Below are 15,694 nucleotides of genomic sequence, written 5' to 3' on the forward strand. Positions count from 1 at the left end.
TGTAGGAAACAATGGTGCAGTCTAAACAACATTTATAATTATATAATAATTTGTATTCGCTTTTAAAGAATAGTAAATGAAGACCTAACTGTGCATCAGGATACGACAATCTTTGTTGGGGTTCTTCAATGATTCCCTTATTATCACCCTCCAACAGGGACTCTCATCTCTCCATAGCCCCTCTGTAACATGTATTTCATTTGTTTTATAGCATCTCTCATACCATTGTAGGATGTCAAAGCACTTTACATCACACACATATAGACAATGAATCATACGTGAAAATCAGTGTATAGAAAATGTTACATAAGGCAAAGGGGACTACAAGGTGTAGGATTCACATATCATTCATACTGCTAGGCATTTTTAAAGAGTGTGTGGTCTGGTGAAGCACAAACTAAGGATTCAGAACATAACACAGAAGTTAGCATTGACTTTAACTTTAAAAATGATTTCCACCCAAATAAACCTTTTTAACAGCATCCAGATAATTATAGACTGGGGAAAAAACATAAGTTACTAACTTGTACCATGCAGTTTGCAAGCAGGTCTTTGATGAGAGTTTATAGGTCACTGTGCTAGATTACGATTGCCCCTTATGAATTGCACATTACCAAAAGAATGTCTGTGACAAAAGCAGAAACCCAGTGACCTATTCACATAAAATACTGTTTTTTAAAATGCATGGTACACGTTCTTTGCAGTAGGCATATTAACCCTCTGTGCTACATAAGATAAGTCTAAGCTGCCACTGGACAGAACTCTCAACTCTCTCCAGCAGATACATTAATCACTGGCATTTTCATGACACTTTTATTGTTGCTCAAACTGCTAATTTTACCGGGAACTTTGCAGTGCTTTTCAAACTGCTTCCTGGGGACCCCCTGGGAATGTGCCACGGACCCCTGGGGGTCCGCGGACCAATGTTTGGGAAACACTGTCCTATAGTATTACGTCACTGGTGCTGCAATAATCTTGCCCTTTCTTTACAGCCTGTTCAACTCACAAAGATCCATTACTGTGGTGCCATCAACAGAGGACTGTTTTGTCTTACCCCTACCTTTCCTTGTTTTGTTTCCCTGTTTTCCCCTGGCGTGCCACTCGATACTCTAGAGTCTGATAGAGTCGAGAGGCCGTAGGGGAAGGCTGAGGACTATTCATCAGTTTCCTGATGCTCCTGTGGAACGGTCCAGCAAGCCATTACACGGAGTGCCACACGAATCGCCCCTGCCGCTCCAGAGGAATTTGTTTTGTATGGCATTGACTTGCGCAAACCATGTGCGAGGGTGAGGATATGGAAAATGTTGGAGGCGGTATAGGATCCGAGGCAGGGGAACCATCTTGAAGATGGCCGGACGCCCGTATATGGAGATGGAAGAGAGGACCATATCGCTGTTTCATTCTTAAGGCCAGTCAACAGTGGGGTGATATTGTGCACCCAGGAAACCTTGGGGCACAGGGAGACATAGATCCCGAGATATCTGAACCCATCTGTAGCTCGGGAGAGCTGTGCGGCTTATGAATCGTGGCCTTAGTGACCACACGCTGGGAATAAGATGGATTTAGCGGGATTGGAGTGGAGGCCCCTGGTGCCTCCAAACACCCTAAGTATTTCCAGTATACGGGGTCCAGAGTACCAAGGGTCTGTCATGAAAAAGAGAACGTCATCTGCGTATAAATCTATGAGATCCGACCGTGACCGGGACTAATAGAACCCCCTAAGCACCGGGTCGCTTCTGACCCAGGCTGTCAGAGGCTCGACCACGAACAGCAATGGGGACAGAGAGCAGCCCTGTCGGGTACCTCTCCCCGAATAGGAAAGAGCGTGATCGATGTCCCGCGATCCGAACCGATGCCATCAAGTCGGTATATAATAGGCGTATATATGTCAGGAAGCGGGGTCCAAAATTGATCGCCTCGATCAGCTGAAATAGATACATCCAGCTCAATGAGTCAAATGCTTTATCGATACCGGCTAAGAGCATGGCGGCAGGTTGACCTAACGCAGGAGCAGCAGCTATGGCGTTATGGACTCGCCGAATATTGTGTCGGGTGGCTCTCTGTGGCATAAAGCCCGACTGATCGGGCTGGATCAGGTCCGCGACACACTTTCTAAGGCGATCTGCAAGGACTTTCCCTAGCAATTTGGGTTCAAAATTAATTAGGGAGAAGGGGTCGTCGGGAGGACGGCCGGGTTTGAGAAAGAGCACAATTTCTGCGTGTCGCCAGGCCTCTGGCAGTCTAGCCAGTTCTGTGGCTTCCTTGATGGTCGCCAATAAATGAGGCCCCAGAAGGTGCATGTGCGGTCGGAGGAATTCCATAGGGAACCAGTTGGGGCCAGGGGCACGGCCAGGGTGCAGCACATTGATGGCCCCAGTCAATTCATCCAACGTGATTAGAGTCTCTAATTGTTCTCGGAGAGAGTCAGGAGGCGTCTAGGCGGAATGTCCACCAGGAACTCCGTAATGCGTTCGGCTGAGATCTGCTCCTTTCGGGCATACAGGGATGTGAAGTGCCTCACAAACTCTCCAGCAACACCCTCCAGTGTCATGTACAAGGACTCATCTGGACCCCGAATAGCAGGTGTAACAGCCGGGGAGCTATCAGTGGAGCATTTTGCTGGATTTATATATCCGATGTTGTGACGCCTCCCAGATCTCTTTGACTTCACTCAGTAGGTACTGACGCAGATCCTGCTGTGCAAGTATCAGATTACGACGAAGAATGGGGCGAGGGTTTTTGAGTTGAGTTGGGAAGATAGGGTCACCTGGCGCGCCTCCAGGGCCTCAAGCTGCTTTCGGCGTGCGAGTTTCCCTTTGGTGCGGTGGCTGATTTTGGTGCCGCGGATGGTCGGCTAAAGGGCCTCCCAAAGGATGCTACGAGAGGGGGCAGAGGGACAGTTGTCTGCTAAATAGGTAGTGATCGCCGTAGTGAGCATGTCTTGATAGGCAGAGCTGCGAAGATGCCAAGGAGACATCCGCCAACGGAACGGGGACTTGCGGGAGCATGTATGAAAAGGCATGGTGACCGGGGAATGGTCTGAGAATCCCCAGGGTTGGCGTATTACCTGAAAGAATATATGTAGAAACACCTGATGGACTGTGACCCATGGACGGCCGATAGATATGTGTGATTACACTCTGTGGGGTTAAATTTGCGCCATATGTCAGCCTATCCCAACGTCAAAGCTAACGTATGTAGTTTAGTTGGGCCCGATTATTGTGGACTGTCTAGGTTGTGTTGTCGGTCTAAGGGCCCCATAGTGTCTTTCAGGTCGCCTCCTAGCAGGGTCAGGCCTGTAGGAATAGTTCCCCATACACCCAAGAGTTTATCGATAAATGTAGTCCCTAATGGGGGTGGAGCATAAACACTGCAGATGGTAACCCGTTCCCCATACATTATTCCTGTGACAAAGAGAAAACAGCCCCCTGGATCCGCCTTATGTGCTGAATGTTATAATTGAACCCTGCGGTGAATAAGAGCAGCCACTCCCCTGGAACCCCTAGTAAACCCTGCATGATAAACATGATAAAAGCCAAACCGGGCAAGGCAAGGGACATTTGTACCCAATAAATGGGTCTCTTGTAAAAGCAAGATATCCGCCCTGTACCGCTTTGCCTTTCGTAAAACTGCACCCTGTTTCACCTTATTTAATAGACCCTTAGCATTCCATGAGACCACTGTTAAGTCACCAAGGGGGTCACATCACCGGGTAACTTAAGTTCTAAGTGAGAAATGAATAGATCGAGGAGATCTCCATCGTAAAGATCTACCTGCATGTAACTGAAACACATTAACATAATAAAACTACTTTCCTCAAAAAGACCCTCCCCAACCCCCTCCCAACAGTGCCAATAACAAAGAGCATCTGTTGCGGTACATAGAACTGGAGACCCCCAACGGGGGGACCCCAGCTCCCGCACCACCCTATAACACTATTAACACGGGGGTGCAAGAACAGTATCCGTCGTTGGTGGGAGTAGCTGCCGGGCGGTGACGTGGGGAGGGGCAGGGTGGGGGGTAGCAATCTATGGATTTCGGAGGATTACAGGTAAGTAAAAAATATAAATAAATAAAACGAATTTTGTTGCGTGCACTGCATCACATTATATGTTTACTTACCTGTAATCCTCCGAAATCCATAAAATACTACCCCCCCACCCTGCCCCTCCCCCTCCCCACGTCACCGCCCGACAGCTACTCCCACCACCGACCGCTACTGTGCAAGAAGTCCTTGGCTTAGCAGTCCATGACCTAGCTCCCACGCCAGCCCAGAGAAAACAATACAAATATAATCTTCAAACAATTACAGCGCCCAATAACTTGCTGTTTGTTCGCCGGTAGGGCCCGAAACATTCAGGGTGGTCACTCCGGGCTTACTGACATCTGAACATTGCTCCTTTTGGGACTTATTGCGTCACGGACGTTGACTTCGGGAGCCACAAGAGGAGTCTGAGTCTATAGCGGGTGGAGAGTTCGATCTGAGTTGTGGGCGTTCATCGGTCCAGGTAAAGACGGCCTCAGGGGTGTAGAAGAAAAAGGACTTGGAATTATAGATTACAAGCATCCTGGCTGGATATAGCAGCATATAGTGCACATTCAATTCTCTGAGTCTGCGCTTCGCAGCCGTGAAGGATTGGCGTTGTTGTTGGACCAGGCGCGTGTAATCCGGGAATACCATGTTAGATCGGGATTCATGTATTTATGCGTATTAGCATACCTTAGAATAGCATCATGATCGGCATAATTCAGGATCTTTGCAATGACTGGCCTGGGGGCTGCGCCTGGAGGGGCTTCTGCGGCAGGACCCGATGTGGGCGCTCCACCACTAAGGCTGAGGAGAGATCGTTAGGTATAAGATCTGTGAGCCACTTGCCTGTCATGGAAACCCCTTCCCAGCCCTCTGTCCGGCCTACGGATCGTAGATTGTTCCATCGGGTGCGGCCCTCCGCATCTTCCACCCTAGATGCCAGTTCCTGTGACACCACTGTGAGCTTGCTTACTTTCTTTTGAAAGGAGTTAACAGTATCCTCCACCATTGAGACCCTCGTTTCTGCCTCGGTGATTCGTCAACTGCCTTGGGGAGGTCCTGGCGCAAAAAGGAGACCTCGGACCCTACTGCGCCGATCTTTGCATCCAGCGTGTCCCGGGCACTATTAATCGCCGCCAGGAGGGCCGTATTATCAGGAGTTAAGTGACTCCTGTCTCCGCTGGTGGCACCCCCAACAGATGTGGTACATTGGTCGATGGTGCCCTGTTTATGGCTGGCACCACCCGGCCTGTCCTTGCCCATCTGGAGGGATGAACTGGGGCGGCGCAGCCGCACAAGAGAGGGGGCATGCGGCCGGGATACCGGGCCCTAGCCTTTGAGGTAGGTAGCCTCCTCGCTGAATGGAGACAGGAATTGTCTCTGATGTTTTGGTGAAATATCCAATATGTCATTATTATTTCTGTGTTGAATTATATTGTGTAGTATCTTTCTCTATGATATGAATCAAATGTCGACCATGTTTGTATTAAAATGAAATAAGAAAAGGTGGAATAAAAGCACCATAAACACTTCAGAATTTAAGGTCGTTATTTATGAATGCATCAATCATTAACGCACGTCCAAACCACTCTCTACTTTCCTACTTTTAGAAAGTGGGCATTTCCTGTGTGCCTCTGCCTTTTGTGTATTCACCGTCTGGGTTCAGTGTGGCAGGAGCAGGGATGTGCATTCACACTACACAGACACAAGGGGGGGTTGAGGTGTGCCTTGCCTTTCTGAGTGACGCATATCCGAGCTGAATAGTCCTGGCTGCGTTTAGAGTAGTGGGAGGAGTTGTTGCTTGCACCTGAATGGACTGTGGCTGTCTCTCACAAAGCTGTCTCCACTTTCTGTGGTTAACCTGGCCTGAGCCGGGGTGAACTGGTTTATATGTGCCAGAGGAACTTTTTTGTACCAACTTCTAAGGGAAATGTGGTATAAATATTGGGGTCCTCATCCCAGAACTTTAGACTACCGCTGGGCTAAGGAACCTGCCAGGACGAAGGGTGGAAGAGCTGTGAGGAGAGACTATCACTTTGCTGTGTGCTTTGCTGGGTTTGGCCCTCAATTGCGACTCCTGTTTGTGAAGGGAAAGGACTGGAATATTCTCTCTGCATTTTAAGTATCTCCAAGGGCTTGATGTAGAGCTTGCCTCCTGTTGTAAGTCTCAGGGAAATCAAAGACTTTAACTTATTCTGGGTACCGGCTCCTGGAACTTGTTGTTTCAGTTGCCACAGGGGGAAAAGGTACGCTGACGCAGTCAACAATGCTGCTACCGGCTCTGTGAACTGAAGGCACTGCAGAGGCGAACGCCGCACTTCACACCACAACGCTGGTCTCACCAACGCAGGCCCTGCCACCGAGCCGCTGCTTGCACCGTGACCTGTGGACACCGCACTTTGCACTTCCTCGCTTCACACCGCTGCCTGGTATCCCCGGCGAAGCTCCTCCGTCGTCACGGACACCGCTACCTGCACTGTGACCTGTGGACACCGCTCCCAGAGAACAGGAGCACCGTCCTGCCTAGCACCGTAGCCCCGGTCTCACCGATGACGCTGCTCCAAGCTGACATCTAAGCTGCTGCTTGCACAGTGTTTTGGGGGCACCGCTCGTAGACTGCACTAAGCACCTCCCCATCCCACACTGCAGCCTTGGCCCACCGATGCCAGCGCCATCGACCCCAGTTTGTCAACCAACATCGCTGCTTACACTGCAATCTATGGGCACAGCACGCAGCATTTTCCCGCCTCACATCGCAGATTTGGGTTTACCAAGGACATCGCTTCAGCAACGACAACGACGCTGCCTGCACCATGATCGGTCAGCACCGCAACGAGCACCGCCCCCCACTTTGCACCGCAGCCCTGGTCTCACGACCACGTTGGACGACCGTCACAGAGCCGCTGCCTGCATCATGGGCTTCAGGCACTGCACGTCACACCAATTTTCTTCACACCATAGCCCTGACGCTGGCGCTCCTGACTTCAAACTCAACAAATCTAATCTGCAACATGTGTGACTTCAAGGGTCCAATGACTCCTTCACCACCTTCCTGAACGGACGCCTGCCGACGCCGCTCCTCCGGAGCTCACCACAAGGTATGACACCCTGCATCTCCAAAGGTACTGCCCGACACCATAGATAGGCTGCAATGCCACGACTAGCTGGAATTGTTGGATTTGTTTATTCACGACACTGTGATAGCCCCCGATGGAGCTATCAACTTCAAGGAACTCTATATAAAGTCTATTTTTGCTTTATTGGTATTTTGGATTACTGTATGTTGGATTTTTATTGTTTTGGTCTTGTTTTACACAAATAAATATATATTGGATATTTTTCTAAAACTGGTGTGGTGTCCTTTTGTAGTGTTTTCACTGCATTACTGTTTGTTATATGAGGGGCGTGGCTAGGGCGCCGATGGCGGAGGTCGCCTGAGTGCTCGGCTCCGTGATCGAGCCGCATTCATCCTGATATATCGGCTCCAGGGGCTCCCCCGATCCTACACCGGGGGTCGGTGAGGGGGCACTACGTGGTGATCTGCGGCTGGAGCGCTGCGGTGCTGCGAGAGGCGCAGAGAGGGGACCTGGCCGGGCGGCCGAGGAGCGAGTGGCGCTGACTCCATCATGGCGCCCGCCCCGGCCCAGAGATCGTAAGGTGCTCGGCGGCCCTCGCGGGTCGCGGAACCGGGGGGTTCCTACTCGCCGCCCCCTGCTCCTGATGAGGCACAAAGAGAGCCGGTCGCCTGAATTGCCGGCGGCCTCCAACGCTTAGCGGACCTCGCTAACTGCGGCGCTTGCCCGGCGGGTCCCCCTGGGGCACTGCGGAACGGCGGAGACGGGGAAACTCTCCTGCGCCCTCACCGGAACTGGGATTCTACTGCCTGCTACTCTGCACCTGCCGGGGGCCTACAACACGGACCGGCCCTGAGGAGCGGAGGAGTGAGCGCGTAGTGGGCTCGTGCTGGCCACCAGAAGAGCGCGAACCGGCGGGGCGGAGAGGAAGGCCTGAGCCCTAAGATGCGGCGGTGGCTGCTGGAGGCGGAAGTAATAATTAGCTGTGCAGAGAGCCCAGTGAAGGGCCCGTCTTCCCTCTGTGGCTGTCTTTCTTCTTGGCGAGGCCCCCGACTTCTGCGAGGTTGGTTGGGGCGAAGACGTCCACGCGCACAGAGAGCCCCGAACCACGTGGTCATGAAGGTGGCCTCGAACATGGCGTAACGAGAGGTCGATTGCCAAAGTGTCCCTGGTCCTGATCGACGAGATCCGACAGGGCTGCCCGCTGTTTGCTTGACCTGGACCGGGCCCGGCTGGGTCGCCTTTGGCCGAGTAGTTGGCGCTGACTGGGAACTCGAGCGGGGGCTGGACCGGGATCGGGGACCGGCGGGGAGCCGCCCGGGTGTTGAGTGGGGACATTCCTTGGAAAGCCAGACTTCTCGTGGCTGGTGCTTGGGGCAGCCATGGGCAAACTGAAGGGCGCCAAGGGAAACGCGCAGGCCACCTCCGACACCGAACTACCGGACAGAGGTGATCAGATGGACCCGGAGGTGCCGACTGACCCGAGTCTTCAGCGGCAATTGGACAATATCTTGGCGGCCATAACGGACACGAGGTCGGCGCTCCAGCAGGACATCGCCCAGGTGGTGTCGGGCTTGGGATTGCTCAGGGCTGACCATGGCAAGCTCTCGGACAGAGTCAAAGAGGTGGAAGACTCGGTTGGAACCCTGGAACCGGCGCAGAAGACGTTGGCAGTCGTCATGAAAGATGCGCTGACGAGAATAAATACTCTGGAGAGGAGGGTTGAGGAGGCAGAGGGACGCAACAGAAGGAACAACATCCGGGTGGTGGGCCTGCCAGAAAAAGTCGAGGATGGCGACATGGTATCCTATCTAGAAACCTGGCTCAAAACGGAGGTGGCGCTCGAGGGGCTTTCCTCCTTTTACACTCTGGAGCGGGCGCACAGAGTTCCGGCCAGACCGCCTCAGCAGGGACGACCACCGCGCCCAGTGGTGGCGAGATTGCTGCATTTTCGCGATAGGGACCTGCTCCTCAACAACGCCAGGAAAAATGGGCCATACCAGGTGGACAACAGCAAGGTGAACATTTTTCCGGACTACACCTATGAGACTCAGCGTCAACGGACCTCCTTCCTGGCAATCAAACGTGAACTGCGCAACGAGGGTCTCCAATATTCCTTGCTCTTCCCGGCGATGCTCCGCATCATCCTGGATGGCAGGACCAAATTCTTCGACACCCCTGACGAGGTGTGCAGCTGGCTGGAGCTCTACAGGGCTGGCAAGGACGGCCCTGCCTCTTCTTTCCAAACCACTGCAGAGGTTGGACTTCCACAGAGATCTAAGAGGGTCCGCAACCGTCGAGGTGGTTTTGGACGACCTTCTAATGTGGTGACTACGGCGGAACGGCGTGGAGTGCTTGAGATGCTGTCCAGCATCTCGGGTTCCCAGGGAGAACCACTGACCGAGGAACCGGAGATGAGAGGTGGTGGAGAACACTCGGACACGGAGGACTCCCAGGCTGACAGCGTGACCCTCCCAGTGGTCACCCCAAATACAGCGGAAGAACTGCTTGATGGCCGAGGGTGAGCTTGGGTGAGTCGTTCCTGGCGGCGCTGGGAGAACTGTGCGGTATGGACTGATACAACCCCTACTGACACTGCTGAATGATTGACTGTTCCGTGGATTGGGATTAAGCCCAGGGCCTGTGCCAGTAATATGGGCTCGATTGCCACCAGGTGGCCTGAGTGCGGGAGGGCCCTCCCGTCGGTGCTCTGCCCCTTCCTTTGCCCATAAGGCACACCTGCGGTGACTACCGACAGGTTCGTTTTCTGGTTTTGAGACACAGTTTGGATGGGAACTGAGGTGCAATCTCTGGGTCCTATTCTGGGGGGGTATTATGGTTGGGGGTTCTGTTGTTTTGGTTTCAGGGGAGGGACGCCATTGGTGCAGAGCGATTATGGTATTTTCTCTGGATTGGGGGAAACGGGGGGGGGACAAACAGGAAAGCAGTGGGATAATGGCTGAATTTTCCAACCTGAAATGCATTACTTGGAATGTGCGCAGGCTACACACTATGACCAGACGCCATAAAGTGCACGCTTACCTGAGGCGCAGGGGTGTCCAGATTGCGCTGCTACAGGAAACGCACCTCACGAAAGCGGAGGGTTTAGCCCTGCAGCGTAGATGGAGGGAACAGTTATATTACACCACATACTCGGCTTATGCTAGGGGGGCACTGATTTGGGTGCGTGCTGGGGTTCCACTGCAGGTGACGAAACACACGATTGACCCAGAGGGGAGATTTGTCGCCATTGCGTGTAAATTGGGGGGACGAGAGCTGAACATTTGCAGTGTCTATGCGCCCAATACGGACCAACTAGCCTTCTTTGCGGCGCTCTCGGGATCGCTGGCCCACTACATGACGGGACCGCTCTTGATTGGGGGCGACTTCAATTCGGTGGTGGATGTGGATCTTGATAGATCTCATCCCCCCCTGGGGACCTCGCCTACATATCGAGTGGCTAAGGGCAGACTGGACTGGCAGGCTGAATGGGGGCTGACAGACATATGGCGCGCCCAACACCCACATACCCGGGACTATTCTCATTACTCTGGACTGCACGAGTTGCATGTGCGACTGGACGCTCTGATGGGGTCGGCAGACGTAATGCCAGCGGCTGTGAGATCCGAGTACCTATCGAGGACTATCTCCGACCACAACCCCCTGCTGGCCGACCTTAGGTGGCTCCCGGGTGCACCACGCGTCCCTATGTGGAGATTGAGGCCCGAGCTATTAGAGGATCAGGTATTTCGGACTGAACTGGAGGACAGGATTAGCATTTACTTCGGGACAACGAAGGTTCGACTGATGCTAGGGCCACCGAATGGGATGCCTTCAAGGTGGTTGTAAGGGGCTACTGCATAGCAGCGAGGGTGGGAGTGCGCCGGGTCCTATTAGAGGACCTAGAAAAGACTGACCGAACCCTTCGAGATCTGGAGCTGAGGCGCCCCGGCAGACCGGAACTCGGGGAGCAGATGGCGGCCGCGAGAGAGGTGGTAGCAGTGGAGGTTGAAAGGTTGCGTAGCTTCGATTACAAGGCATTCCTCACCAGATCGTTAGCGGAGGGTGATAAATCGGGGGCACTCCTGGCCTGGCTGTCTAATCCCACGAGGCGTTCCTCTCCCACGGTGGCCATGCGCGATGCGGCGGGAGTGGAGGTCTACACCCAGCCGGAGATTATGGACTGCTTCACGAACTACTACGAGGTACTATACCAAAGTAGGACGGACGTGGATGTTGACCTCATAGACACTTTCTTGCAGGAATTGCCTATCCCTGTCCTGGAGCCCGAGAGTGCCAAGGCATTGGGGAGGGAGGTGGAGCTGGGGGAGATCCGCAGCGCCATCAAGCGGATGGCACGCAACAAAACCCCAGGCCTCGACGGACTCCCGGTTGAGTTTTATGCTGCCTACATGGACCTCCTCGCCCCGCGCTCGCTGCTGGTATACAAAGAGGCGATGCACCGGGGATACCTCCCGGGATCAATGAGGGAGGCCCTAGTGGTGCCTCTGCCCAAACCAGGCAGGGAGACTAATGACCCGGCCTCCTATAGACCGCTATCGATGCTCACAGTAGATTATAAGATACTGAGTAGCATACTGGCGTCGAGGTTGCTGGGACACATGGGCTCCTTGGTACACGACGACCAGGCGGGGTTTATCCCCAAGCGTAACACCACCATGAACATCCGCCGTTTGCTTCGTCTGCTTGAGGATAGCCATGTAGAGGCCTCCCAGCCCATGATTCTCTCGATAGACCTGGAGAAGGCTTTTGATAGCCTGGAATGGGACTACCTCCATAGGGTGCTAGGTGCGTTCGGATTGGGGGAAGGTTTCTTGCGCTGGACTGCGGTGCTTTATGCCTCGGTGGTAGCGAGAGTGAAATCGGGTCCGTTGATCTCCTGGCAATACTCGGTAGAGCGCGGCACGAGACAGGGCTGTTCGCTATCTCCTCTGCTGTTCGCACTGGCAGTGGAGCCCCTGGCGATGTCGTTTCGCACCGGTGCCCACTACGGGGGACTACGTACCGTGATGGGGCAGCAGTTCATTTCCCTCTATGCGGATGACCTACTGTTATTTTTGGAAGATGCTGGGGAGGCATTGGCCGCCGCCGATGCAGTACTCACGTCTTTCGGGGCGCTGTCGGGCCTGCGAGTGAACTGGTCGAAAACTTGCTTGTTTCCGGTGCGTAACGGAGAACCCCGGCCTAACACGACTAGGGAGATTCGATGGGCGCCCAGCTGCTTCAAATACTTGGGAGTCCATGTTTACCACTCCTCCGCCGATGTCCTGGAGGGCAACATATCCCGTTGTATCCGGGCATTGAAGGGCAGCATGTCCTTCTGGGCTACCCTACCGCTGTTGGTGGCGGGACGTATTGCGCTGCTCAAGATGGTGGCGCTCCCCCGACTCCTTTATTACTTCAGAACGTTACCGATATGGATCCCGCCAGCTGAATTCAGACACTTGAAATCACTCGTGATCGCGTTCCTTTGGGGGTAGGGCCGCCGCAGGGTGGCGCTTCAGACCCTTATGAGGCCAAAGGCGGAGGGGGGGCTGGCGGTCCCAGATTTTGAGACGTATTACTTAGCTGCCCAGCTACAGGTTTACACTCAGGAGGTGGCGAGGGAGTTCCGGGGACCGGAGGAGAAGAGAGGCCTCGGTGTCCCCCGGCACATCCTCTCCTATATTGCGTTGCGGCAGAGACTGGTGGTGAGGGACCTCACGCAGGAGGAACGCACCATTAGACTGTGTTGGAATCGTGTTCAGCGCAGGTTGGGTATAGTCCAGCCATACGCCCCCGAGATCCAGCTGGGAATGCTTACTGCGCTCCCCCACGGCGGCGATTGGTCCCAGTTAAGCACCTGGGAGAAGGCGGGTATTCAGGTCATGGGGGACCTGTATGAGGATGGAACGCTCCTACCCTTGCAGACGCTATTGGATCGCTGCGACATCTCCAGAGGGGACTTCCTGCTGCATGCGGCCGTCACAAGAGCGCTACAGACGCATTGGCGGTCCGGGATGGAGGAGCCACCGTTATCCTTGACGTGCCAATATGTGATGATGGCAGCCGGAACGGTTAAAGCCGTGACGTGCTTATATTCTAGGATGACCCAGGAGCAGATGACTCCATTGGAGGCGCTTCAGGATAAATGGAAAACGGACATAGGGAAGCCCATCCCGGAGACCACATGGGCCCAGCTGCTGCGTCGGGCCTGGAAGAGCTCGCGGAACGCTAGGTTCCAACTGGTTCACTTTTATATTTTGCACCGTGCATATCTCACCCAGGAGAAAATTCGGAAATACTTTGCCTCGGACACCGCGGCTTGCCCTAGATGTCGGACGATCGGAGCGGACCTGGCCCACATGTTGTGGTCTTGTTCTGCATTGGCCTCTTACTGGACGACAGTTGGGGACACCCTTACGGAGGTAACGGGACGTACCCTCCAGTTTGACATTGCAGTGGCGCTTCTGCACTGGTTCCCGCATACCCCTAAGACGCGGGTAACCAGCAAGTTTATAGATATGGGACTTATCCTGGCGAAACGGGAAATAACGCGGCGCTGGAAGGCACTAGTTGGTCCGACGGGCACTAAATGGCGCACTGAGTTCCTTAAATGGGCGGAGGGAGAGAGCACCCTGCGTTATCAGCTGGCGAGGCGACAACAGAATGAAAAGGCGCTGGACGCTGCGCAGGCATGGGAAACACTGGTGCAAGCCCTGCGGGATCACAATTCCCCCAGCGACACGGACAGTGACGCTGCAGAACTTCCTACGTCCCTGTAATATAATAGACTAACCATGTACTCCTTCACACTCCAGGTAGATTCCTCCTACACGTACAGTTGATCTGCTGCTGCACTAATGGCGGGGGAGGGGGGGGGGGTTGATGCACAGACGACACATACTGCTCACATCATGAACACTTGATCCCATATCTGTGTCGTCATGCCCTTGACTTGTTGAGTGGGCCATGCTGCATTGGGGGAGGGGGGGAGGGAGGCTGCTTTGATTTCATGGGTTGTTATACCTTAGGTTTTTTCTTACGTATACTAAAGTGAAAGCGTAACTGACTACAGGGCAATAACTATCCGCATTGGGCCTTTGTTGGGCCTACATGTATACGTTGTGTCTAAATTGCCACCCGACCCCCGGGTTGTGGGCTAAATGGCCGTGTATCAGTTCCGCAATAAAAATTATAAAAAAAAAAAATTACTGTTTGTTATATGCATATGCTTTACACACTGCCCCTGAGATAAGCCAAGCTACCAAGGGGGTGAACAGGGGTTATTTTCGATGTGTAATCCCCTGATCTTGATTAGAGTGATAGATTCTACCTGGCTTAGGTGCATACCTTAGCAAACCAGAATACCCATTTTGAACATTCGCAAACATAAGAAGCTGGAGAGAGGTGTTCCGGCTCTGAACCATGCGTTAGAAGGAAAGAAGATATTGCGCTCAAAGCCATGGTAGTCTATTGAGGGTCAAATGCTCACTGCCATGCACATTTTTGGCTAAGAGAGAGTTGTACCAAGGCCCTTACCGTGGTTCTCACACATACAGATACAACTACCTTCTCAAAGAAAGGATGGATCAAAAGAGTGTGCTTTCCATATGACTTACTTCTTTTATATCCATGTGAGTCGATAAACTTAAGATGATAGACAGGAAAACGTACAACTCACTCCCAGGTAATTTCCTTAAATAAAGATGGTGAAGCAGGAATGAAATTACCTAAAAATGCTACCTTCACAGAGGCTGGTTTTCGTGGGCACAATATCGACACAGCGGTGATGACTCCCAAGGTTCCTTCAGAACCTATGAACAGTTGTTTGAGGTCGTAGCCTGTGTTATCTTTCCTTAGGGAGGTAAGGCAATTCAGCAATGTGCCATCAGCTAGGACCTATGAATCAATAAAAGAGAAACAATTATGCACCAAGATGTTCACCTACAAGAGAAGGGGCGCACACTGTGCACAATTAAAGCTACCATGTAGTGGCTACAGCTAGATAGAAATACCATTAAAGGCTGTCTGAAATCGCACAATCTCAAAAGAAAGCAAGCTCCAGAACAGGATTCTCAACTTTAGAAAGACAGTAAAATGGCTTCTCATTTAAAGGCTTTAGCTTTCGCTTGAGAAGGGTTCTAATGAAACCACTCTAAAGATCATATTTAAGTCTGATTAAAATAAATTAGCATGAACATGTTCAAAGAAAAAGATAAGTTAAAGTAGATGAATCACTGGACTTATACATTGGATATATCAATAATGACATGCCCATTATATTTCAATTATGCATCACAATATCTATGCTAAAACGGGGCTCTCAGAACCAGTAAAACATAAATACATATTTAGATTACAGTGCTCACCAGTAGCTTCTTATGGAGCAGAGGTTTGGGGGTTGGGAGATAGCGCATGCATTCAGCGGGAAGAAAGCCGCTTTTGCAGAAAAGTATTGGGCGCCCCAATCTCATCCTCTGATTTTATTTGTCATAATGAATTAAACCTCCCCTATGTATGTGATTTTATCAGAGCTAGACCAGCATTATTTTGGGTTAAGGTCTGGAGGAATAATTTAGCCACACTC

At 52.5% G+C, this 15,694-nt stretch overlaps 1 protein-coding gene across 8 annotated transcripts in view; it reads right to left on the reverse strand.

Moving 5' to 3' along the window:
- Window positions 1-15,694, reverse strand: part of D2HGDH (D-2-hydroxyglutarate dehydrogenase) — a 1,118,641-nt gene that overhangs the window by 224,130 nt on the left and 878,817 nt on the right. For all 8 annotated transcript variants that reach the window (XM_078665666.1, XM_078665667.1, XM_078665671.1 and 5 more), the window contains one exon: window positions 14,838-15,006. In XM_078665666.1, coding sequence (XP_078521792.1) covers window positions 14,838-15,006 — 169 coding nt within the window. The remainder of the gene's footprint in view (window positions 1-14,837; window positions 15,007-15,694) is intronic.

The sequence above is a fragment of the Lissotriton helveticus genome, chromosome 11 (genome assembly GCF_964261635.1).
Source record: "Lissotriton helveticus chromosome 11, aLisHel1.1, whole genome shotgun sequence".
NCBI lineage: Eukaryota > Metazoa > Chordata > Amphibia > Caudata > Salamandridae > Lissotriton > Lissotriton helveticus.